The sequence below is a fragment of the Scleropages formosus genome, chromosome 8 (genome assembly GCF_900964775.1).
Source record: "Scleropages formosus chromosome 8, fSclFor1.1, whole genome shotgun sequence".
Lineage (NCBI taxonomy): Eukaryota > Metazoa > Chordata > Actinopteri > Osteoglossiformes > Osteoglossidae > Scleropages > Scleropages formosus.
This window is the reverse complement of record NC_041813.1, coordinates 1,395,337-1,421,686: the sequence shown is the minus strand read 5'-3', so window position 1 is coordinate 1,421,686 and position 26,350 is coordinate 1,395,337. Positions and strand designations below refer to the sequence as shown.

Sequence of the window (26,350 nt, the reverse complement as noted above, 5' to 3'; positions counted from 1 at the left end):
TGGCGGAGGCCCCTGTCAGAGAGGTCTTCAACTCCCACCTCCGACAGAGCTTCAACCAGGTCCCGAGGGAGGTGGGGGACATTGAGTCCGAATGGACTATGTTCCGCTCCTCCATTGTCGGTGCGGCGGTTCGGAGCTGCGGCCATAAGGTCTCCGGTGCCTGTCGCGGCGGCAATCCCCGAACACGGTGGTGGACACCGGAAGTAAGGGATGCTGTCAAGCTGAAGAAGGAGTTCTGTCGGGCCTGGCTGGCTCATGGGACTCCTGAAGCAGCTGACGGGTACCGACGGGCCAAACGGAGCGCGGCTCTGGCAGTCGCCGCGGCAAAAACTCGGGCTTGGGAGGAGTTCGGTGAGGCCATGGAGGAAGACTTTCGGTCGGCCTCAAAGAGATTCTGGCAAACCGTCCGGCGACTCAGAGGGGGGAAGCGGTGTTCCACGAACACTGTTTACAGTGGAAGTGGTGCGCTGCTGACCTCAGCTGAGGATGTTCTCGGGCGGTGGAAGGAGTACTTTGAGGATCTCCTCAATCCCTCCGACACGCCTTCCGTAGAGGAAGCTGAGGCTGGGGACTCGGAGGGGGACTCGTCCATTACCCTGGCTGAAGTTGCTGAGGTAGTCAAAAAACTCCTCGGTGGCAAGGCTCCGGGGGTGGATGAGATCCGCCCCGAGTTTCTCAAGTCTCTGGATGTTGTGGGGCTGTCTTGGCTGACACGCCTCTGCAGCATCGCGTGGAGTTCGGGAACGGTGCCTCTGGACTGGCAGACCGGGGTGGTGGTCCCTCTTTTTAAGAAGGGGGACCGGAGATTGTGTTCCAACTACAGGGGGATCACACTCCTTAGCCTCCCTGGGAAAGTCTATGCCAGGGTACTGGAAAGGAGAATCCGACCGATAGTCGAACCTCGGATTCAGGAGGAGCAATGCGGTTTTCGCCCTGGCCGTGGAACACTGGACCAGCTCTATACCCTCACTAGGGTGCTGGAGGGTTCGTGGGAGTTTGCCCAACCAGTCCATATGTGTTTTGTGGACCTGGAGAAGGCATTCGACCGTGTCCCTCGTGGCATCCTGTGGGGGGTACTTCGGGATTATGGGGTTCGGGGCTCGTTGCTACGGGCTGTTCGTTCCCTGTATGACCGGAGCAGGAGCTTGGTTCGCATTGCCGGCAGTAAGTCAGACCTTTTCCCGGTGCATGTTGGACTCCGCCAGGGCTGCCCTTTGTCACCGATTCTGTTCATTATCTTTATGGACAGAATTTCTAGGCGCAGTCAGGGAACGGAGGGTGTCTGCTTTGGTGGCCGCGAGATCTCGTCTCTGCTTTTTGCGGACGATGTGGTCCTGTTGGCTTCATCAAGTCAAGACTTGCAGCGTGCACTGGGGAGGTTTGCAGCCGAGTGCGAAGCGGCGGGGATGAGAATCAGCACCTCCAAATCCGAGGCCATGGTTCTCAGTCGGAAAAAGGTGGATTGCCCCCTCCGGGTTAGGGGGGAGTTGCTCCCTCAAGTGGAGGAGTTTAAGTATCTCGGGGTCTTGTTCACGAGTGAGGGAAAAATGGAGCGGCAGGTTGACAGGCGGATCGGTGCGGCGTCCGCAGTAATGCGGTCATTGTACCGGTCTGTTGTGGTGAAGAGGGAGCTGAGTCGTAAGGCGAAGCTCTCAATTTACCGGTCGATCTACGTTCCTACCCTCACCTATGGTCATGAACTCTGGATCATGACCGAAAGAATGAGATCGCGGATACAAGCGGCAGAAATGAGTTTCCTCCGCAGAGTGGCTGGGCGCACCCTTAGGGATAGGGTGAGGAGCTCAGTCACCCGGGAGGAGCTCGGAGTAGAGCCGCTGCTCCTCCGCATCGAGAGGAGCCAGTTGAGGTGGCTCGGGCATCTGTTCCGGATGCCTCCTGGACGCCTCCCTGGAGAGGTGTTCCGGGCTTGTCCCACTGGGAGGAGGCCTCGGGGCAGACCCAGGACACGTTGGAGAGACTATGTCTCCCGGCTGGCCTGGGAACGCCTTGGGGTTCCCCCAGAGGAACTGGAGGAGGTGTGCGGGGAGAGGGAAGTCTGGAGTACTCTGCTCGGACTGCTGCCCCCGCGACCCGGCCCCGGATAAGCGGAGGAAGATGGATGGATGGATGCATCTCTGCTGTGCTCAGAGCTCTCCTTGACCGTTCCTGCAGCGAGTGACACACACATCTTTACACTACATGATGCTACAACCAATTTCCCTCCACCTCCATCTGCTTCAAATGTTCATAAGCACATTGGTAGGTATATTTTATATATGTATGTACGTACAGTTTAATAATAATTTCAATCTGTTATTAATTAGTGTCAACAAATTAAAATTAAATAACATACAGCGCTATTAGTTTTAAAAAAGTGTAAATCTGGTGTTTTTCTCTGAAACATCAAAAAATTTTAAATAATAATGACGGCTGACGCTACTCTGAAGAAGGTTTATGTAGACAGTCATGAAACGTAGATTGAAAGTGACTTCCTCAGTGTTTCTTGCAGTTTCTGATCTGGTCAAGAAGGAGCAAGGAGTGAGTAACACTGCTGTGAAAGATTTTTCTACATAGGTATTTTGCGAACCTTCAGTTTTTTAAAAAAAGTAGTAGTGCAAAACTGCTTTATTTCAAATCATGGGGTTTGTGTGTCTTTGGATTTTATTTTGCAGACAGCTCACTTTATTTACGCAAATATAATGTTTACCATACATATAAATGGCACATGTCTACAATTCCTGAGTTGTTCCTACGAACGTGAAACAGTAGTAATGAAAGAGCCAACAAAACCGTAAAAATGATTTTTCACAATACCTGCAATGATAAAATAATTGGCAAAATTGCACGGTGTAACGGTATGCACATTATTTCAATTTTTGTTGCGTTTTTGGTGAGAACTGGGAGAAAAGATGTATTAAGGAAACTTCCGTCTTGGTTTCTTGGATGATATCGGAGAACAGACAGCTATGAGTGAAGGAGAGATGTCAGCAACATGACAGACAGAAATGGAAATTTTCTGTGCCAACAGACCAACTAACTGCCACTTACCCAGTCTCTTTGCTCTTCCAAGGACTAAGCTATTGATTTATTTATCTGTGTACATGGCTTGTTTGCCTTGTCTGTTTTTAAGGTGTTCAGAGACTTTTCGCGTGGCTTACAGTCTGGTTTCATCATAAATCCATGTTTAAATGTCAAACTTTGAATCGAAACACCAGCACATATCCGTCCTTTGATTAATGGTGTGCTGTAACACTGCCAAACTGCACCGAAACAATGGAAAACATGGATCTGACACATAATGGCCTTTGCAATCTGCGAGCCTCCCGTACAGCGAGCGATGCTTTTAATGAGCGCAGACACGTGCAGCGAGGTGGATTGTGCTCCCGTCCTTCCGCCCTGTCGTCCGCTCAATCGATAGAGCTCACAGCACGGCGCACTTTCACATGCCATGCAGACCAATGATCTTTGCAGTCTTTGAGAGTCACTTCCAAGCCTTCGGGCTCGTTTTGAAAAGAGCAAGAAGAGGGCCTGCAGGGCCATCTACCCGTTCACTTGTCATTCTTCTCAGCTCTGGAGTGCATCCGAAGTGCTCCAATGTGTAAATGAGAGAACCAACGGCCTACCACTCCTTGCTGCTCTCCTCTCTGACTTCCTGCTATGACTGGCACATAGATGCGGCTAGACCTATCTGCAGATGTCTCCTAGGGTTTCCATGGCAGCCATTCGTCATCGCGGTATGCTGCGTCCTTTTGTGCTGCTGCAATCAATGACGAGTATCAATCAAATTTCATCAGTTGCTGCCAAACGGTCACCATCGAAATGTGTAACAATTACCTGTAATGGACCAAATGGCGGACTGGTGTCTTGCCCAGGATGTGCCCTTGACCAACCTTTCACCCTCTGTGTCCAGGATAGACTGGTGAGATCGTGTTAATGCCGAAGTGGACCAGCAGTTTCTGATCACGAGTGAGTGAGGGATTTTTTTAAGAAACAGGTCCGACGGGGAATGTTATACAGTAGCCCCATCATTGTAGGAGACCAACTGATATGGTAAGGGCAGGGTAACAAAACACAAATATTACGGACCTGTCAACTGCGGGAATAAAGAAGGGGGAGGTATATTGATGTGAGGTAGTAAAGAAGGAATAACAATGTTTTCAGCCATAATATCTGACTTTTGGTGAGCTTAGCTTTCTCTCTCCTTGCTGTCTCTCCGGGGAACTGAAATGCTGTTTAAAAACTGGTGTGCTCTTAAATGGGCCATTCGGATCATTGTTAGCCAGTGCACTTGGGACCGTTTTCTCCCTGCCCTCTGTTACGACGAGCAGTGCGTGACACAACAAGTCATACTGAATTCAAAAGGTCTGTTTCCTCTGTATAATGACAATATAATGACAATATAATTCTCTAGTGGAAAACTCACCAAACAGAGGGTCCCTTCAACGGGTTGTACAGGTCTGCAAGAGATGCTGGATTGACTCCGCTCTCCACTCCACTGTTACTCTGGGTGCATCGTGCACCTGCAGACCGAACGAAGCTACTGGGTTTCATGTGTCATTGAAATCTGCTCTTCATGAAGCCCCATTTTTACCTGGCAGCAAAGCCAGCGGAGGAAGGCTCTTCCGAGCCGTAGCTGATGAGCTTTTTAATTAGACGGTGTGCTAAATGATCACGCTGCACTTGCAAGCACTGTAATGGAACTAAACACTTTAGGAGGAGAGGTGATGTCATGGTGGAGCAGACAAGACGTGTTGTCTCTGAGAGCACGATGTGTGAAGATCAGCCGAATACATCATGGCACTGTGTCTGTGTCCGAGCCTTTGAACAGGTCACAGTGGTCGGGGGCCTCGGTAAATGGAAAGTGTGTTTACCTCCCAGAGCCCAGCCCTGTGTTCACAACGCTTTATTAGAAAGCGCCGTTTTTTCCGATGACTCTGGGAAAGCTGCTCTGGTGATGCCATTTGCTCTCGTGACGAACGCCCGCGACACAGTCTTGGCCAAAGGAAGCACTGCGTCTCTTAGAAGGGTCAGCGGGAGAAAAGAAAATGTTTAAGGTATGCACTCCATTAAAGAAAAAGAAGGTTTATAGGCTCTGTGCCAGGAGATGGGTCTTTAGAGAATTCTGTGACGAAATAAGGCCTTGGAGCTGCGATTTCCGTACACGAAGAGTGCATTTTCCTCTCCTTTCTTCATGGCTGCACAGCTGTTTGAATGATCCCAACGATTGCATCAGCCACAGAATCATAGAGTGCTAGAACTTTCTATCAAATTTAGCTGGCCCAAGCACTCTCCATATGAGCCTAGACATGATCCTCAGCTGACATTCACTCCCCCGAAACCTTGCCCTCGACTCTGCGCTTTCGTTTTCATGGTTAGAGGAGCACCGCATCCTTCACCGCTGCCAAACAACAGCCTATGGAAGCCTCACTTCCCAGAGAAATTAAATGCCCTCTTCCCTGTGAAGTAGTTGTGTGGGAACTGACATTCTGTAATGCTTTAACGCCGTTTCGTGAATTTAATCTAGGATCTATAGTGTGATGAAGGGAGAGTCGAAAAGAGGCGAGTCGGGAGCAGGACTTCTGAAGAGGCTGACGAACTAATGATCTTGCTGGCAAATGAGCCAATGAAGAATCCGAGGAGCAAATGTCTTTCTTATCGGATCATAGGTAAAGACCAAATGACTGCAAAGGGCAAATTGACTTTGCTCAATCAAATTCCAATTGACAATCGTGTCTTTAGTTCGGCTGGAAGCTTCCCCTTCAGCTCTATCAACATTTCGCTGTCATGTGAATTGCTGTTTTCTTGTGGTAATGAAGTTAATGCTTTTACAACTTCCTGTTTCACAGACAGGCTGTGTTTTTCACTCACCAAGCCGCCATACGCCAACCTTTTTTAAAAGGTCAAGAATAGCGACAAGATGCAAGAATAATGACAACTGGGGCAACGATATGAGCAACTGGAGCAGGAGACACAATGTGCCATAGTAACAATGGGCTGCAGGTGGTGGGGACAACAGGAACAGCTGGTGGTGTGGGTGGGAAACTCACTTGTCCTTAGCTGACGGTTTCATCCGAAACAACTAAAAATTGCACCTGTAAATACGGCTGAAGAGTAAAAGTAAGACTAGCGACGTAACAGCAAAGGATTTTACTGATACCCGAAAGAGCGACTACCACAGTACAAGACCTGTCCCCGTCCACTTTTGGGAGTTACTTTGCTCTCCGTGCCCCTTTTGTTTGGCCTGAACTCTGAGACGACCGTCGGTGAGTGGAGTGTCGGAAGGCGAGGACCAGTCGTACCACCTGCCCCATTCTGGGAGAGATTTTCACTGCTGTTTCTTTGGCGCTTTACTGCGGTAGTATCAGCCCAGATCCTATCCAGCATGAAAGAGCACTCATAATCACTGATCCTTGCTGAGCATTCTTCCCAAGACAAATCTTTCCTTTCAGTCATCCGGAAAACTCGGAACTCATTATCATTTGGGTTTACGTCCCCATAATTTTATATGAGAGTCACTCAGTCATTTCCTTCGCGCAGGCTGAGACGCACAGCTCCGCTCGTGATTTCAATCCGAGCCGTGTCATTCACTGATTGTGACCCGAAGTCCTCGCGGTGAAACAAATTGGCTTTATTCCAGTGAGGAAGACTGAGAAAATTGGCAGGGACCCACCCCACGACTGCGCATAGCAGGCAGCCTCCGTACGTTTGACAGCTGCTCACAGGTTATTGGCTTAGAGTGGTGAGGGACTCCTCACTCTTCCAGTTAGCTCTTTGCTCTTCTGTGAGGAGCAGCCGAATCTCAGAGCGAAAAGAAGAGCGGCGGGCGGCGGGGGGGCCGGGCTGCCGAGTGAGCTGATGCCATACGGGTGGAGACCTACCAAAGCCAACCAATTAAAAGCAGCTAATCGCAGCAAAGAACAAAGCTGAGTGACTTGGAACGAGAGTCACGTTTTGCGGGTGACATTTCAGACTGATACAGCGCCGAAATCATTGGCCCGCTGACGTGACAACTTTCTCCTCATGCAACGTAATGTCATTTCTGTTCTTACAAAATAATGGAAGTAACACGTGTTCCAGGATGAGATGCTGGATTACAAACAACAAATCAAATTACTTCGAACGGAATCATTTTAACGCTTTCACAATATTCTTCAAGGGATGATTAGATTAGAGCGAGGGTTCATTTTTTTCTCTAAGTGTTACATCACCATGCTGAGCCAGATATACCATATATGACCAGGCACTGGTTAACATCTCATCCAGCAAAGTCATACTAACTGACGGAAGGGCAGGGAGGGTGTGGGCTGGTACAGCTGCTCTTTTGGTAAAATTAATCTGACAGTGGCTCATCGAGAAGCAAACCTTCACCATAAATGTAGGACATATAATCTGCCAGACATTAGCTTTTACACAGTGGGAAAATACAGTTACAGCTTTACTTAGGAAATTCAAAGGATTCAACATAAAGATCCGTTCTATCAGATTGTCACAAAATACCTTTTTGCTACTCAAACTCACATTAGCTGCCTACTCAGTTTTGAAATCAAAGACACCCACTTGTCCAGGGTCAATTTATTCACATGCACATTACTTTTTATTCACACATATAAAATTGGACATCTTTTTAAAACGCAAATGCTCAGGGATGGTTGTTTTTACTTTACTTTCTGTAAGAAACTTCAGTCAGATACCAATAATCCATAAATTAAATATGACTCCAAGTAGAGCGTGCATCATTTATTACCAAGTAAGGAAAGCCCGGGTTATAATGTTAAAACGTTTCTAATGTACACATTGCGCTATGAATGTTTGTCCATCGCTGCAGCGAGGTGCTCTGTGCTCCATGGGAAATTATTACACCAGCAGTAAAATGATTTTTCTCATGTTTACTTTCATAGTTTGTACCAAAGCACAGCGTACTGCCCCCTGCAACACATCTTTTAAATGAAAAGGCTCGGTATTTATTACAGCCAGTCCGCGTATGAATCACCCCGTGATCGGTTCTGTTTACCCTTGCAGTTCTGTTCGCTGACTGGAAATGGGCCCATAGGAGACTGTCAATCACAGCAAAACAATGAAGGTTTTACAGGCAGTTTGTGGCAGAACCGAAGCAGTAACATAATTAAAGAAAAAAACTTTTCACTGTGCAAAGGTTTTACTGCACATGATACGTGCAGCAACGTAACCTATCATACTGTTTATTGTTCCTTTAACAGATTGCGCTTACAGATCAAACTGATTTGTGCTTTTGCTCATTATTTGTATGTCAGACTGGGGTTATGTAATGTACAGTGATTCATGTACAGTATGTCCCACCTGCATCCTCTGGGTGTATGTAATATAACTGCCTATGTTAATCGCAATTTTGCTACATTAGTCAGAGGACAGAGGGATGGGGAACGTTTCACGAGAACCATTTGCTGTTTGTAGTTGTGATTATATGGTAGACGTTTGGCACGATAATACCGTACTTCTTGGCTGAAAACGCGCAGCAAGGAGAGAAATGCAGCTCGGCTGAGACTGGAAGAGGTGCCTTCCGCTTGTTACGGTGCGCAATTCCAGATAGCACCTTTGTTAGGATAAATTTGTGTTTGTCTAAATCAGAAGCCACAGTCGGTGGTTAATTGTTTTGTGATTTATTCGAAGGGATGGCAACCGGTTCCTCCGAGCCCCTGCAATCCAGGATAACAGCTGGAGTTTTATGCGATATATGAGACGCGACATTCGCTACGTATTGACTCCACCGAGGGGAACGTTTCAGCGGGCTGCAAAATGCCTCTTAGTGCCTCGGCCGCTTGAAACGGGGGTGTTTAGCGTCTCCGTGCCATCTCCTTTCTACGGAAGGAGCCCCCCAGCAGCACCTGCAGTTCCCTTCCTGGCCACAGGGGGCGCCCCCAGGGTGCGCGCGCACGCACACACGCTTTGATCCCAGCTGCGACGGCAATCACGGTCGGGGCCTGAAGGGTAAACAGTGTAAGCTACGACTCTTCGCCGTGCATGAAAATGAATCAGCCATGTGTCTCAAGCTGTCAAAGAGCGTATTACAAATGAGAGGTGCCCGTTCATCCATCTTGCATCGTTTCGGAACTTTTTTTTTTTTTTTTTTGCTTTTGCCGTTTCAGCGTTTAAAATTATTAAAATTCAATTACAATACGGTATGACAAGTTGTCTGTGTAAAATCCTGTGCTTCACATCAAGGTACTTTAATGGAAAACTCTGAATTATTGAAACCCCTGATGGCTTTGTGAAACGCGTATGTGCCGAGCAAAAAGGAAGCCCGAATGTGCAGCTACATTCTCAGTGAACACGTTCGCTTTCATTTAGCACACGTCATCTCATAAACAGTGTGTCGACAACAGGTGATGTATGTAGCTTTACCTCGTTTCCCAGGCTGAATGTTACAGTGCTGAGTGCTAAGGGAAGGACAGGAGGAACATGTGCATAACAGCTGTTATTGGGTTTCACAGCCATGTTTCTTCACCCATCATCTTCCACAGGTCTCTCCAGCAACAGGGGTCCAGCAGCGGAAAACAAAAAGTGTCTCCGCCAGCATCTAGGCTCCGAATCTTATCGCTCGGTCTAGCTCCGCCGAGCCTGGTTCGCGTGAGCTCTCGACTCACGGCCGTGTCTCTCTGCTCGCTTGCAGGACGCCTTTGAGGTTCTGGTCGAACAAGCCGAGTTCAACGAGAACGAGGGCCGGTGCCTGGCCTTCATGCGGGCCACGTCGGTGCTGAAAAGCCTGTCAGGTGCCGTGCGCTGCCTCGGGGACCTGGAGGGCCTCCCGTGCCTCGGAGACCAAACCAAAGCTGTCATGGAGGTAGCGTGTGTCCCGGCAAAGCGACGCTTTAACTACTATCTCCCCTGACAAGCTGTCTGGGCCTCTTCGCATCGAGATTCCTCAGACTCAAGCATCTGTCATGGAGATTTATGCACAGGTCACTCAGTGACCTCCTCCCCGTGCGTTGAGGGGCGAGGACACAAATGAGTACGCTGTCAAAAAGTGCCTCGGACTTTTGCAAAGTGAATTCGTGGGCTGCAGATCAAGGTGCCATCCTTGGCACAAACCTACAAAGAGTCCGCATTCAGGACCGAGGAGGTAAAAGTCGAAGAATTATGAAAACCTGCGGTGGCAGTAGCCATTTTTTCAGGATACATTTAGTTAAACGGGTTTGACTTAACTCTGCCCTTTTGGGGAGACATGAAAGCTTGAGGGAAACGTGTAAGAAATGTTGAGCGGCTCTGCTTTGGGAACTTTCTAAGGTTTATTCCGACTACATCTGTTTTCGAACTGTCCATCAGCTGTGCCGGAGAAGCCAACTGAAAATTGTGAAATGACATTAAAACAGGACTATGTAAGGTATACCGGCCTCGGGACGATACGGGCTGCACGAGTGCATGGAAACAGACGGGTCTGTTGAAAGAATCTATTCAGTTTAGGTGAGCACTGAAAGACAAATGCATTATTTATGACCGAACCCTTCGATATACTGTAGATGCATGCAAACACTAAAGAGGTCGCGTGGTCATAACCTGGCCGGCTGAGAGCCTCGGAAGCACTGAGCAAGGAGCGAGGCAATAACTCCACCAACTGTTGTACATACAAGGATGTAGTAGTGAGTTGGGAGGGATCTCAGCTGCAGGGCATGAAAGGCTTGTTCAGAGAGAGCGGTACTAATGTAACAAATTATTGAGCCGGGACTGAGGGAAGAATCCGCGTGCTTAAAGCACAGGGATACTTGAAGAAGAGGAGCTGTGAAAGCTCTCTACGGTAGGAGACATCAAGGCGAGAGAGAGACACTCTGAAGCACCGAGTTTAACGCTGATCTGACAGCGGATTCCTTGCCGCGCTGAAGATTTTGTCCCACTGCTCCGACACCTGCGACCCATCGCACAATACTTGATGGCACCGGATCCTGCTGGTAAAACCCTCCGGATGCACACCTCTACCTGGCCCCATAGCACCTCCAGACGTCCTTCCGTGACAGGCGCTCTGAGAAAAAAACGACGACACGCGCAGACAGTCTCAAAGTCACAACAACACAAAAACAGAAGCGCCAAGATAAGGAAGAGGGGGAAATGCAGGAAAAAAAAATGGGTTGTGAGAGTTTTAAAAGGAATTTATCTACTTTTTCCTTGTTTAGCCCAATTCCAGCATGCAGCTGTTAAAGAATTAAAGAGTTGTGAATTCTTAAAGAATTGCAGAATTAATTTCACTCTCTTCATTAGATGCCGTCATCTTGCATTTACGTCTTTGCTATCTTACATTATGCTGGAAGGCCTACGATGTGACCATTTCCTTTGGCCTCCAGTCAGACTGTTCACTTCTTGTTGATAACGGCACAGTCTGGGACGCCACGGTGAAATAAATAACCTTTTTCATTTCTAATTCGTGGCAGGCAGTTTCAGGTGGTATAATGATTATTTCATTATCGTTATGAATAACATTCAATCCATTTTCAAAAAAAAAGAAAAAGAAAACAAATGGAATTAAAGAACGGCCGAAACGTACAATAATTTTCCCATGGATGTAACTAAATTGAGGACTACAGGACTTTTTTTGGTTCTGTTATTCACTCCATAGAGAAGTTACCACCATGGTGCGCTAAAATCAACCTTTAAATAGGATGAAAAAGGACCCCAGTAATATAAAAAAAATTAACCCTGACTACTGCCTTGAAAGTAGCCAGTCTTTGACTGGCATCAATAAAGAACCACAATTCTTCTGATTTTTGTAGGAACTTTGTTTGTAGTTATTGGACCGTTGAAACAAAATCATGTGATAATTATATGCAGTGCAATTAATATATTGTGCGGTTGCTGTGTGACTCTACACATCGCACTAACTCAGATGTGAGCAACTAAGAAGGTCGGTAGCGCTAACGTGAACGCGTGTATTTTTTCCACAGGACATCCTGGAGTGCGGCAAATCCTCCAAAGTCCAGGAGATACTGAGCGACGAAAAATACCGGGCGCTAAAGGTCAGCGTGTTTCCCGGCTCACTCGAGCTTGTTTAAGAACGCGGACAGCAAACACGAAGAAAGATGGCAAAAAAAAAGCGCCGAGCAAATAGAGACGCGCACAAAACGGCAAACGGGAAATCTGGCTAAATTTTTACACATCATGATCATCATGTACGAACATTCGCGCAACAAGCAGAAGCTCTACGTACCGAATTTGGAAATGCAAGGAGTGCAGCGCAGCGGGTCAAAGATAAACTTCGTTGCGGGCCGAACCGAACGTGACACAAAGTCCGAGCCCCGGCGTTGACCCACAGCGATTCTCTGGCAGAGTAACAACATAAGTTACAGTACTTACTTACTGAGGGAGGCGGAGCCGAGAGCTCATTCATTTCATTGCACCACCGTCATTTTCACAGCTGTTCACAAGCGTTTTCGGAGTCGGGCGCAAAACGGCCGAGAAGTGGTACCGTAAGGGACACCGCACGTTCGACGAAGTCCACGCCGACGACACCATCGGTCTGAACAGAATGCAGAAAGCAGGTAAGAATATGATGAGAGGTGGAGGAGCATGATCAGCCTTCACGCAGGCAGGGATAGGGCAATAATACACGTTACTTACACCGTTGCAAAATTTTAATATGTAAAACACTTTAATATGTCAAATTCATCCAGCCGCGTAAATCCGTGTTTGAGTCATTTGTAGTTCAAATCATGTGTTCAACGAATCATGTGCATCATTCTGAGCCCATCGAAGGCAGCAGCCGCTGCACCGCGTCTGGTTGCCGAAATATAGCGGCCCGTATAAATAACAGTAACAGGTAAAAATGACATTTTTTTACATCGTTTCACTTGTTGGTTGTATGCGCATCAGCAACCTCTCGCACCTCACATTTCCCGAGGGTTCACCTTTCACAATCCGCTGACATACAGCCAGTTACGAAGATTATTCAAGTCGGTGTGTGTTTGTGTTGCACGTCCAACACGCGATCGCTAAAGTTTCTGCAGCAAGAGCGTCCGGTGGAATAAGAGAAACGGTACTTTGGATGTTCCCGTATTTCGCAGACGCGTCTCCCGCAAGCGGAGCAGCACTCAGAACAGAAGTGCGTTTTTAGCAAACTGTGATCTTTGTGCTAGAATTGTAAACCGCTCATATACATTTTGTTTACGATTTATTTACTTTTGTTGAGTGTCAGTCGTGTGCTTTGACGGACTTTCACGTTTATGTTTTGTCCACTTGTCCAGAGGCTCCTGCAAGGCCATTGCATTGCCATGAAACTGGGAGTTGTCACGTGGCAGTAAATCTGCTCACGTACCTGATGAGCGCAAGTGCTGGGAAAGAACATCTAGAGAATAAAATCTTTGTTCTTTCATTTCTGCTATCGATTCGCCATCAGGGGGTGAATAGAAGCGCGTGGCTCACAGCATGTCTTCTGAAGGTGGTGTGTGCCCAAGTTCGCCCCTCCGCAGTCGCACTGGTTATACTGGCTGTGCTGCTTTGAGGGGGACATATAAAAACTGGATTGTTGGCTAAGACCCAATTTGGAGGAAGAAGAGGCAAAATGGAAAAGAAAAATTCTGAGATTTTCTTTTTCCGTTGTATTTCAATAACTGACTTCAAGTATTTTAATGTTTTTTATTAGATCTGCTCCCAGAAGCCACATTTCACTACTTTCACAAGGCACACGCACACACATTTTCAGAACCGCTAGTCCCATACAGGGTCATGGGGAACCGGAGCCTACCCGGCAGCACAGGGCGTAAGGCCGGAGGGGGAGGGGACACACCCAGGACGGGACGCCAGTCCGTCGCAAGGCACCCCAAGCGGGACTCGAACCCCAGACCCACTGGAGAGCAGGACCCGGTCCAACCCACTGCGCCACCGCGCCACCGCGCCCCCCTTTCACAAGGCAGTTTTTTTCAAAATAATGTTAAAATAAAGATTTTTTAGAAATTTGCATCATTATGGAGCATATTAAATGTAGGAAATGAACACAGAGAAGAATCGGTGCTCCACAAAAGCAGCGGTACGAAACCCAGGAGAGGCAGGTAAAAAGCTTGCTTGTTTAATGGCTTGAATTAACTGTCTTTATTGTGACGGGCAAAAACAGCGTGAAGAATTTGAAATGTCAGCGATGGAGCACAGAATTTAATAAGGTACACATCTGCTAGATAGCGTGAGATAATTAATACCTTTTGCACTCTGAACCTTGGGCCTGCCTTACGGGAATGATAATGAAAAATGTGTCCACTGTGTCTCCAACGTGTGCATTCTGTATATTAATAGGCTGTGAATTATTGAGTCCGGCGCAGAGTGCGGAGCGTACGAAGTTGTTGTGAAGTTCCAGATATTGCGTTCAGTGTGTTATGCAATTTCTGTACCGTGCAATAAGGGTACAAGCCAAGAAAGCGAAAGTTAGATGCAAACTGCACCGCAGTAAAAAAACACTACTGGTAAAACAGAGAAGAAATAAAAAGCACATACAGTATAGTATGCCTCCTATCATGGGAATTTCTCAGATATCATGGCAATGAACTCCTTTGCAAATTTCCTGTAAAACTAATTAATAAATAAACTGAAAATGACTCTTTATGCAGGTATGTGCTGCTGGACTATAAAGTGTTTATTAAGATTTATTTCTGCTAATGAGCACGAATAACAGTAGATATGAACATACAAAACAGGTGACAGAAACATTTCTTCAAATTACCTAATGTATGTGTGCGCCTTCAGTAGTGGAGTCATGTAAAACCATGACTGTTTTGGAAATCCCTTGGACGTATTACCGCAAGGCCTGGTAAACCACAACTCATTCTTGTGATAAGCACTTGGCATAGATGGCATCAGGATGGATAAGGAGTGCGGCGTATTGACTGAGCATTTTCATGCTTTATATTCGCAGGAAGACTTGGTGGAGCAGAGCGGAATAAAAATCTCTGCTCTGCACTCTAGAAACTATTTCAAGGCATTACAGTGGAATTTGCACCCTTTGTCCCCCTTTCCCGCCAGGGTTTCTGTACTACAGCGACATATTGAAAGGGCTCAGCCGAGCGGAGGCCGATGCGCTTGGTCGCATCGTTGAGAACACGGTGCGCAAGATTGTGCCCGATGCCATCGTAGCTCTCACCGGGGGCTTCCGCAGGTAACGTTCACTCGCCGCCTTCAAACCCTGCCACGTGAAATGCATTTTCGTTTGCTTTACTTCAATTACACTATACTTCAGGCTGATGCTGACAGCCGAAAGAGACAGAAATCATCCGATGTAAAACTGGAACATTTTACGCTGTGCGGTTTCTCGATTTAATGGACTTAAACACTCCAAAGGTGACAGGTAAATAAGGCCTTTTATTATCCTTTAATTTACAAGTATTCTGGCTTATGTATCAGTGGAGCTACGAAAGGAGTGGAACCATTTAATCGCAAATAACAACAAATCACACCGCTCCCCCCGTTCCCCATTAAAACGAAAATCCGTCATTTTTGAGTATTTCAGTGATGACGTCTTCGAGACACTGAGTATGGGGCAGGAGGTAGTGTAGTGGTGGAAGCTGTCGCCTTCAATCTGGAGAACCCATGTTCGAATACCTGCTCTTGCTGCAGTACCCCTGAGCAAGGTATTTGGCACGAACTGACGCAGTAAAAGTGACCCACCGATAGAAATGAGCAAACAACTGTCGACCGCTAAAGGAATGTTTTAGTTTATTTTGGCGAAGAGCAACAGTTGGGTGAGAACAATAATTAAGCTCTATGTATGAGTCTGAGTTTTTCAGCATGAAGGTCTGAGGGAACGTGTGGAAATGTGGTACAGAGTTCATGTTTTCTGTACACCTGCTTGTTCTGTATCCCCTCCAGGAGCCTCATTCGGGTCACACTTTCTGATACCCTCTCCTTAAAAACCACAGGCTCCCCGGAAGGTCCTGTCCGAATCCAGCAGATTACTGCGAAATGGCTCGTAGCTTCTTCTTCACTTTTCCCTTTGCCCTATGAAAAAAAAAAGTGAAATCTCTACACAGATTCCTCTCGGCTACGGAAATGATCTGAAAAGCGATTTGCACCTGAAAGGCTTTTTTTCCTCCTAAAGAACAATTTCGTCCTGTTTCCACGTGGCAGCTCCAAGCGCAGTACCATTTACTTCATTTCTACCTTCATTCATTTCGACCACAACGAATACGCGTTACACACCGAACGCAGATACGAAGCATTTCCCATGCGCCGTCTCCTTTCTATTGCGCGCTCCATTTTGTGGCCCGCTACCAAAGGTTTACCGCGGTACAGTGGCAGCGTTTGACTTGCTGCCACTGTACAGGTTAAGCAGTGACAGCGGGGGCAGTGGAACACGTCAGGCGCCCCGTCTCTCTTAATAATTCGGGAGCCGTGTGCCTCGTGGGGCCGGACGGCCGCTTTCTCGCCGCTTCGCTGTTTATTTGAAGGCTCTAAGGTGCTTTCCAGTGCGCTCTAGTCGCAGCAGGTGACCAGGACTTCTTAAGCTGGTGGTGGTACTAAAGCTCGTGCTGCTGTTTTATACCACATACCACAGCTTCCCAACGTCTGTGTTTTCCAAAGGTGCTGTTAAAATCACAGCTGGACAGATTTGAAATAAATCCCAGGAGAATGAAGCTGGAGAAGCAGCTACATAAAGATCATAGAAAGTAGGTCAACCTTGAAGTTCCACTAGATGTGGTATTAGTTAAGCAGGGCCATTTCACATGGAAATCTCTAGACACTAGTATATGTCTGACGGTGGTGTCGTGGCCAGGGCTGTCACTTTGCACCGTGTAGGTCCTGGGTTTGAATCCCTGTTTCTGCTATAGTTCGCTTGATCAAGGTGTTTGACGCAGTGAGAGCACCGTGTTGCTTAAAATGTTTTTGTGACGTTCCTTAACCGACACAAAAGTGTGAGTCAACAAAGGTGATGATAATCTATAATAAAGTTGTTCACTGGAGAAAGTATGTGAATGTAAATTGCTCCGGTAATTTTGGATCAAGTCAAATTGTAAGCAAACAATAAGAGTCACATGAAAAAGTCATTATTCACACATACGGTCTGAAACAGCTTGTCCTATTCGGGGGCGCGGGGAGCCGGACCCGGCAACACAGGGCGTAACGCTGGAGGGGACACACCCAGGATGGGACGCCACTCCATCGCAAGGCACCCCAAGCGGGACTCGAACCCCAGACCCACTGGAGAACGGGACCCGGTCAAACCCACTGCGCTACCACACCCCCCTAGTCATTATTAGCTCTTTCATAAAAAGATATAATATTTGTTTATGCATTTTGAAGTGTGTGTGGTCACTCAGTCAGTTTATAATGAAGTTCTTTTATCCAAGTTCTGCGTAATCTGGAGTTGGATTTTTTTTTGTTTTGTATCATCATGAGTTATGAAATTTTATCTTAATTGCACTGTTGCCATTTTTATTCACCATAAATTTGTAATTACTCTCAGATGATCTAATTAGGAGACTCATCTCTCAGGCTGTTTTTGTTTTTGCATTTGTTTTTAAAAACAACTTTGAGATGCCTTTACTATTGCAAAATGATAAAAATCAACTGAATTTCCAGCTCCAGATCAGGTTGACTTTAATTATGTGTACATGCAGTCCGTGCAGACTTTTTTTTTGTTAATTTTTACTTTTTTAATTTCAGATACGTATAAATAAATATGGAGCTATAGTTACTGATGCTATAAGTGGGAATAGCTCACGCATTTCCATTGCTGCTGTAATTATGGAGGATATTGTTATTTCAGGTGTTGTTAGTCTTGCAAACTCCAGATGTGAAGTGTACTACCTTTGTTTGGGTAACCCTAGTTGCACTTTTACATATTAATTATTGTTCACTGTAGACTAGACTAGATTTTCGCAGCGCCCTCATTACCTGCCAGGACACAGGAAAGGTCTAACTTGCGCCTCCTTGTTTCACGTCCGTGCCCTGCGTGAGAGCTGAGCTCCAGCTGGACGAGAGCACCACGGGCCTCGTCGGCCTGGCTCGAACCCTCAGCGGTCGCACGCCCGGAGAACGATGGCGAGACCTCAAGCGACGCGTTCCGCTTACGCGGTTCGCCCCGCGCCTTTCTTTCGACGAACAGCTGAGCGAAGGATGCTTTCATCACCAGCCTCAGTGGCCCGAAAAGCGGCGCAGCCTGCAGCCCGTGTGCTCGGCCCAGACGTGAACCTTCGCTCGCTGAGCCCCTGGGGTAGAGCCCGTCCAGGGGTCTCCGCTGCAGGGCACGCTCACAACGACCATGATGTAACACTGCCCTTTTCACTGTAATTTACAGTGACTCGGGTTCGTCGACAAAGAAGATCCGCCAGTTTATACTGTGGAAAATACCTTTTCATGATGCTGATTATGTTATTTGTGAAAAATGTTTAGCGCGGCGAAGACATGAATGCGATCTGATCTTCCTTGACTAAACCTGTTCTAGAGTGATGAGGAAATGTTCATTTTGAGCCAGCCTGCAAATAATCCAGTCGTTTAGTTCCACATTTTATCAAACCTAAATGTAGGAACTCGTGTCACCATAAATCTAAAGGAATAAGACTAGAAATTTGCAAGCTCAGGCTTGTAAGATGGATTTTTAAGGATTAGATATCTTTCGCTGTGTACAGTTCTCAGCCGAAAAAATCTCAGCACAAAGTGTCACAATACATTGAGATTATGGATATTTCACAGAGCGACTACCGGTAATGAACTGTAGTTCGCGAGACTCTCAGTTTTGCTCAGATAACAGAGTTTCGGTACACTTATTATTAATCTTTCCCGTAAATGTGTGATTTCCGTGACACGATCTCCTGTGAGAAAGTCCTCCCGAACTGCGCTCGAACACCAGCATTAGAGTCACACACTTTTGAAGGAATTTTGCCAAAGTGGCAGAATCCTACCCTAGTTCATCCTAATTTAGCAGCCCTGAAACGGTAGTCAGTTCTTTTCCGCTCGCATATGTCTATTATGAGCGCAAAATGGTTCGGTAGGTGAGTCCCTGCCTTTCTTCGCATTTTGACGAGAGTTTGCGTTCAGCTTGAGCTGCACATCTGTCATTCATGTCAAAAAGGCCAAAGCTGTCACGGGGAAGCCTCGGAAAATGTGAAATATAATCAGAGGACTTGCATGACGGCTGCGGAGTGAAGATCCCTAATTTACAGTCTTGCTCTTCTACCTATTAATAATTCACAAACGTACTTCAGATTATTCACATATTTCCTTTGTACAATAAACCACAAACACGGTGGGCTGCATAATTCTCCTAATTCAAGTCTGGAATTATAATATTACAAGCAGTTGTTTTCATTAGGCCTGTCTTCTCGCAAAAAAGGCAAGTTTCTGATCTGAAAAGAAATCCGGCTTGAAAATTAAAAACAACGTTATTTGATACTTGGGCAGAATAAAACAGAATTGACTTATTTATTATGCTTATGCTAAGGTGTTAGAGAACAATCTGTGAAAGCTGACCTGGTTTAAAACAGCTTTCGACGCTATAATTACAAGGTGACCCCTGGAAATATATATTGACGAAACGTGAGTGACAGTTATATTTCACAATAAGTCTTTCGGTCGATTAGGTCCACATTTTCTCTGCATCTGTATCTCTCCATCTGTTTGCGAGAAGGGCTTTTGTCTGCTTTGAGTTATATGTTGCTTTCGAACAAAGCATCTGCTGAATGAATAAATGTAAATGTGAGATTTAATTGTGTAAATTCATTTTTATTACAAAAGTGCAGTAGCCAGGTGGTTTTGGATGAGCAATGGGTCAAGGACAGGTGAGGGCAGCCCAGGGACAGCTGATAGCGTAGTGCTTAGATCAACCAATACGCTCTCAGTGACAGCCTTTGGATCCAAAGGTCGCAGGTTCGATCCCCCCTCCGACTGTAGTACCCTGGTACTTAGCAAGGTGGTACCTACCCTAATTGTTCCAGTAAAATTACCCAGCTGTATAAATGGATAAATAGTTGTGAGCTGCTTTGGATAAAAACATCAGGTAAATGAACAAGTATAAGGAGCATGGGTGAGATGTGTACAGTAGTACTGTAGTAGAAATGGTCACCACTGCACAGGTTTCACATCAGAATATAAAATGAACTTAGTGTCACTCTTCACCTTCCAGCCAATTTCTGGTAAGAATGAGTGTGCAGTGATTGAGGAGAAGCAGTGCTAATGCACTGGGGTTGCTGACCACTTCTTTCACTTTATTAGTGAAACTGCTTGAGAAAGAATATGTCTGAGTACTGTATTATTCATTGCTATTCACTTGTAAATTAGCATGTATTTTTTATATGTAATGTGTAGAAACGCTCAATAATTTACAGTCTCGGCCCTCCGGTCCTCAGAGACACGCTGTATATAAAAACACAGGAGCGAGCGTGACGCAGCCGGGGAGGTTTAAGGCCTATAAAATGGTATCAGCGGCTGTAGCTTTCTGAAATGTCCATTAACGTTTTCCTACCAAAGTACTCAGACCGAGTAATCAAGTTCAGCTCGGCGAGAGATTGGTGCCAAATGGCCGTTCTCCGCTGTTCGTGCCGTTATGGACGTGGCAGGACGCCGTGCTGGTAAAAGGGCTTTCTGACACCCCGTCCTTTTTTATTTTCCTGCTCACGAGGCCTGATTTAGAGCAAGGATGCACACAGATGTAGGCAGTTGGCCGCATCGTCCAGCACTGGCTGCGCTCACTACGTTCCATCTGGGAACGGTGCGGTGCACAGAAAGTCCACGTCCGCGTTCGCTTTAGAGCACATATTTAAATGAGTCCTTGAACTCCGGCACTCGATTGGTGAATTTATGTTAATAATTTGCGCCACATTTGCAACGCGGTTGAGTCTGCGTTTGCCAGCGTAGCAAAGACGCGCCTGAGCTCTCCCGATTTCTCCCGCATTATGCAGGGATGCATCTCAGTGCCCTGTTTTGCTAATTAAAAATGCAAAAGGAGCTGAATCAGCAAAGTAAAGCCACTCCGGCTTTTCATCCGCGGTGTTTATCCACACGTGCCTCTCACGCCTTTTGGATTTTCTTTCTTTCTTGTTCGACAACTTCGAGACCATGCAGAACATTTCATATCATGCACTTTGAGGCTTCCAGATTGCGTCTCTGGGGAAGGATCACGGATCACGTTTCTCTGGCTTGGAGGGGCCACGTGTCTCCGGGGAGGGACCATATATCTCTGACTGGGAGGGGCCATGTGTCCCTGGGTGGCGGTGGCCATCTATTTCCGGCTGGGAAGGACCAAGTGTCTGTGATCGGGAGCCTCAGTGTGTCTGTGTCTCTGTCTCTAACCATTTATGTGACGTGACAGATGAAGTTGTCAGAGGTTAACAGTTTTCTTATAACGAAGCTCTTTTCTTACTGCCCACTTCATACACTCCAGGAAGACAAAAAAAAAGCGCAAACAGGTAAAAACTTACCTGAAAGTGCCAGTTGTGCTAGATGACATGACATTAGGAATGATTGACTTGTTTACCGTGCCTTTTTACACTGATTTGGTAAATCATCGATTTGTAATCATGTGTTACGTTCAAACACTGCTCACAACACATTATTGATCGTAAGGCTGTGAGTAAAGTTGCTTATGACCGGCGGTCTGACAACTTCACAGAAAATGATACCGTAAGCATTTGTGTTTCAGGATCACACCACATGTAACTGAACTGTGTTTCCAGTGCTGTTTCATTTAGACCAGCGGTACAAACACGGCCTTTTCCAGAAATGCATCATACAGCAACGTTCACTGTCTCATCTCTGGTCTTCCACGAATCCTCACCATGTTTCCCCACCTCGGCTGTCTTGATGTGCATTGACAGGGCAGGAGAATTTTGCTGCTCCGATGGCCTGGCTCTGTGAATCTTTCCACTTTTCACTATGGTGCAAGTAGAGGAGCTTGCGTTTGGGGACACAAACTGTCTAGCAGAGAAGGAGAAAAAGCTGCAGTGTCATAACTCCAGTCTCCGTTTCTTCTCTTCACACATCTTGATGCTCGTAGCCTTTTTTCCTAATGAATTCCTAACAAAGAAGGAAGAATCTTTCAGGGAATGAGTTGCTTTACAGGACACGTTTCACAACATTTATTCATGTAGCTGATGCTTTTCTTCAAAGCAACTTACAATGTTAAGGGTACAATTATTAAAAGCCTACTATTATTCACCCAGCTGGGTTATTTTACTGGAGCAATTGAGGAGAAATACCTTGCTCAAGGGTACTACACCTGGAGGTGGGATTCAAAGCTGCTACCTTTAGATCCAGAGGAAGCAGCTCTAACCACTACACTACCAGCTGTCAATGAAGCACAGGAGCCAGAAAGAAAACAACTTAAATATGTCTTTTCCATAACAGTTAAGAGTGGAATACATTTGGAAGAATAGCTCGTGCCTTCCGATATCCTTGGGTCACGCAGGTGCGATTTTAACTGAGGGGACTTCTGTGCTCGTGGGTGAAGGTTGCAGCTCCACGTACTGATGCCGTGTTAGAAGCTCTACTATTGGTAGGTGTGTAAACCTGGTGTGTGTGCCCTCTCCTCGAGAACCACTTATGCTACACATTGGCTTCCACACGTGATGCAGTAAGGTACTATAATGGAAAAAGTAGGACAATGCATAGAGAAGATTAACTACAGCATTGATTTTGTTATTTTGATGTAATCCATATAATTTGGGTCTTTGTGGTTCTCTTGGCAGGCAACGGTAATGCCTCAGTCTTCTACCTGTCCCGCCACCATGAGCTATTTGCTCACTTCCCTTCCCATCCGTGCTTTTTCACCCTGAAAATAGCTGTCAGAAAAAAAGGGATTCAACAAGATGGACGGCACCAAGAAATATGAAATAGCACGTCCGTGGCAGCCTCACGCTTTCAGAGCGATCCACTAATGTGCCTTGTCTGATTAAATGGGTTCGCGAGATTTCCGCTGATTTACTCAGGCAATCATTTGGCTCCGTCCTCCCGGCTGAGCAAACGTAAAGAGCATCACCATACCTTGTTGAATTGTCAACGGCGACCGGGTAGTTCTCGGCACGCCAAATGAGGCACGATGACCTGTGAAGACCTTGCTGGCGAAAGCAGCGGCGGCTGCTTTTCTCTTGCGCTACGCAGCTCTCATAATGAGGAGAAGCCAAGTGGCGGAATACAAGGAACACAAACACCTTTAGCGTCTGTATATATTCAGAGGATGCAGTGAAAGTGGGGGTGCTGATAAATGGTTCTTGCGCCGCGTCGGAGTTATTTAACAGCACCTTGGCTAGTTTTCACAACGTGGTGACGGAACGTCATCGGGTCAGTCCTTTTCATAGAGTTCAGGGTGACGACCATGGCCAGCATTCCTTGTTTTTGTACTCTATGTTCTCCTTGTGTGGCTACAATAAGGACCCCTCCACCAACATCATTCCACTGATGTTCCCTTATAAGTCACCACAGAAATCTTTTTGCTGTATCAAAATTTCATATAGGAGAAAATGTGAAAAGTCCCCAGGGTTAGAAGCACGGCTTGAAATGAGTTGGAAAAGCAACTTTTAGCTCTTGTGCGCGATTGGAAACTCTGTGTCTGGGGGATTGTGAGACCTGGGAGAGTTCACTAGACCTTCTCATTATTCAGAATTCTTAAAAATCATACAGCTGGTTTGAATATCAAAGACAGAAGGCAGCATCGAATTTCAAGCATTGTTTACCCTGTGTCTTTTCCCGTCTTTTTGCCAGCTGGGTCCTTCGTGTATTGCGGAAGATCATTTAGTTATACAGTTTTTTTGTGTTACACATATACAACACAGGCTGACGTTGGATAGTCAGTCATAGCTGACACGCTGACTTCCGAATGGGTAGGAAGTACTGCGGTACGACAGAAAGGGGACGAGGATTAACGCAGCGTTAGCGTTCAATAAAGAGTCAGCACAGGTCCTTTTAAGTGCTTTTAAAATGTGGATTTAATTATATTAGACGGAGGTGAAGGGATGACGACTGGGCTGATCACATGGCAATATCGAAAGTGACTGTGAAAAATAAAATAGCGGTGCATATTTTATTTATGCATAATTATCGCCGAGACAAGCAAGCGTTGAAATTATACTTAGATCACACCGATCACACCTATATAAATTACTTAATGCATCTTTTCATTCTTTGTTACTATTTGTGGCATATTCAGAGATCCAGAACTAATTAACACATGGAGTACGACGCAAGGCAAGAAATGCATATATGCAGTTTTTCTGTCCCGTTTCTGCTTCGAGCGTTGCGTTACAAGATTTCAGTTCCTAACATTTTTCATTACGCCAAATAAAATCAGACGCACTCTTCGAAACAAAGAGAATTCTCTTTAAAAAAGTTCCTGACAGTTGTGCTAACGAAAGAGTATAAAAGCCATAAAGCCTCAGCGATTCAGGATACATGGCTTGTTGGAATAAAAATAGGATATGATACTGAGTGCCTTATGAGGCAGAAATATGATGCTTAAAAGATGTATCTCCATGTGAATGAGGATGTTCCTCTTTGATGATTTATCAGTTGTCACTGAGACAAGTGTGAAATGAGTGTTTATTTTTCCCTCTTTTCAGAGGTAAGGAGTGTGGACACGATGTGGACTTCATCATCACCACCCCGGCGCTGGGGGAACACGAGGGCCTCCTGGGTCGCGTTGTAAACAAATTCCAGTATCAAGTATGTACGCACGGACCGGCTTCATTAGAGACCAATATCAGCATTTCATAGCGCCTACTCTTCTTATCAATAATTTATTATATACCGGATCTGGTCAATATTAGTTTAGAGCTGATGCGTTTCTTCAAAGTGACTTACAACACTGAGGTACCTATAACAACTTGCTCATTTATGCACCTGGGTAATTTTGCTGGGTGAATTTTTTGGGTATGCGCTACAGTGGCTGCTGGGATCCGAACCAGTAACCTTCGTATCCGAAGGCAGGAGTTGTAACTACCGCCGCTCTACCGGTTGCCCTGTTGTAAACTATGCGTTCACTTGGAAAGTTCGTTTGGGTGCCGAACTTTGACCTTTCCTTCATCACACGTCTCTGAATCCTGATTCAAACTGTCCAAGCCTCTTGCAGCCTGAACGTTCAAGCGTCACAAGGGCACTTCGAGTTGATTTGTGCGGTCGTTCCACGAAACGGCCCACGCCGCACGCGGCCCACGCCAGACCGCGATGGAACCCGCGCTATTTCCGAACGGAAAGCCAGAGGAAGGAGTTGAACTTGGGGGAGAGGATTTAATGATGTGGGAGCGGGGCTCACTTTTTACAAGTGTGAAACACGGCTGTCGTGCGCTGATGAAAAGACGCGTCGAGTGCATATGAGCTGCCTTGTAATAAGGACATAAAGGAAGCCCCATACCTGGGCTCAGTGTCATCTCCCGCTTCTTATGAAGGCTTTCTTATTGAAATGTGGAACAAGGAGGCATTTTTAATGGAAGGTTTTTTTGTTCCAGCTAATATTCGAAGGGCCCCGTACAAAATCGGAGACCAAATCAATCTCGGCGGTCAGCCCTGCGGAATTAATGGTGGAGATGTATGCCCCTCGTCGCCACTTGCCTTCCCGGCAGTGCTCCTGCTGAGCTCTCAGTCGGTAGGCGGAAAAAAATGAAGGAAGCAGTTGATGAAGCGTTTGTATCGGGAGCTTGGCTGCGGGCTCCTCTCTGTCACGGCCAGGTTAAAAATAAACTCTGCCGCTGTTTAAATGCGCTTTTGTCTTTGCCTCAGATCTCCAGCTCGGCAGATAATTAGCTTTGTCCTTCGCGTCATCGTCATACCCCGAACAAATATGCACCCCCCCCCCACCCCCACCTCCACCCCCACCCCTACACTCCCCCAAACCTGCTGTTGTTCTCCCTCCTCTTCCTGTTGCGTGAAACTAGGTGGGGATTGGAGGTGAGCCGAGGACTGCCGCACCTGGGTGGGCGTCGCGGGATGAGAACTCTGGTGTGCGGAGTCGATGCTGCGGAATGTGACAGGTCCCGTGGCACAGGGCCAATGCAGTGATTAAGTGGAGGAAATAGAGGTTGAATTTAAGTCTCGTAACCTTGTCATCCCAGATCTCGCCCCTGAGCTCAAGAGACTGTGCTAAAATCACAGGCCTTTTCATAGGTCTGCAGGGAGGTAAAAATATGGAAAAAAAATCCAAATGTCCTTGTAAATGGACTCTGACTTTTTTGCGCTGCAAGGTTAGCTTTTCAGACTGTGAAGTACAATGATGAGATGGATACAGCAGGGGGAAAAAAAAGAGAAAGAAAAAACTTGCCAACACACATCAGAAATAATCCTTTGTAGCCTCAGTGATGCCGAATCTACGTGAAGAATATTTTGACTGCATCTTTTTCCTGTCCCTACAGTGCTGTAGAGTATAGAGAAATGCCTAGGACTGTAGGACTGCTGTTGACAGTAAGATAAGGAAACAATGTACGGCGTA

General features: G+C 46.4%; 1 protein-coding gene across 1 annotated transcript in view; it reads left to right on the top strand.

Annotated features, from left to right (window-relative positions):
- Window positions 1-26,350, top strand: part of dntt (deoxynucleotidyltransferase, terminal) — a 65,482-nt gene that overhangs the window by 14,483 nt on the left and 24,649 nt on the right. Inside the window, exons 4-8 of the mRNA XM_018738056.2 lie at window positions 9,647-9,817; window positions 11,907-11,978; window positions 12,377-12,500; window positions 14,968-15,100; window positions 24,489-24,591. Of these exons, the coding sequence (XP_018593572.1) occupies window positions 9,647-9,817; window positions 11,907-11,978; window positions 12,377-12,500; window positions 14,968-15,100; window positions 24,489-24,591 (603 nt within the window). The remainder of the gene's footprint in view (window positions 1-9,646; window positions 9,818-11,906; window positions 11,979-12,376; window positions 12,501-14,967; window positions 15,101-24,488; window positions 24,592-26,350) is intronic.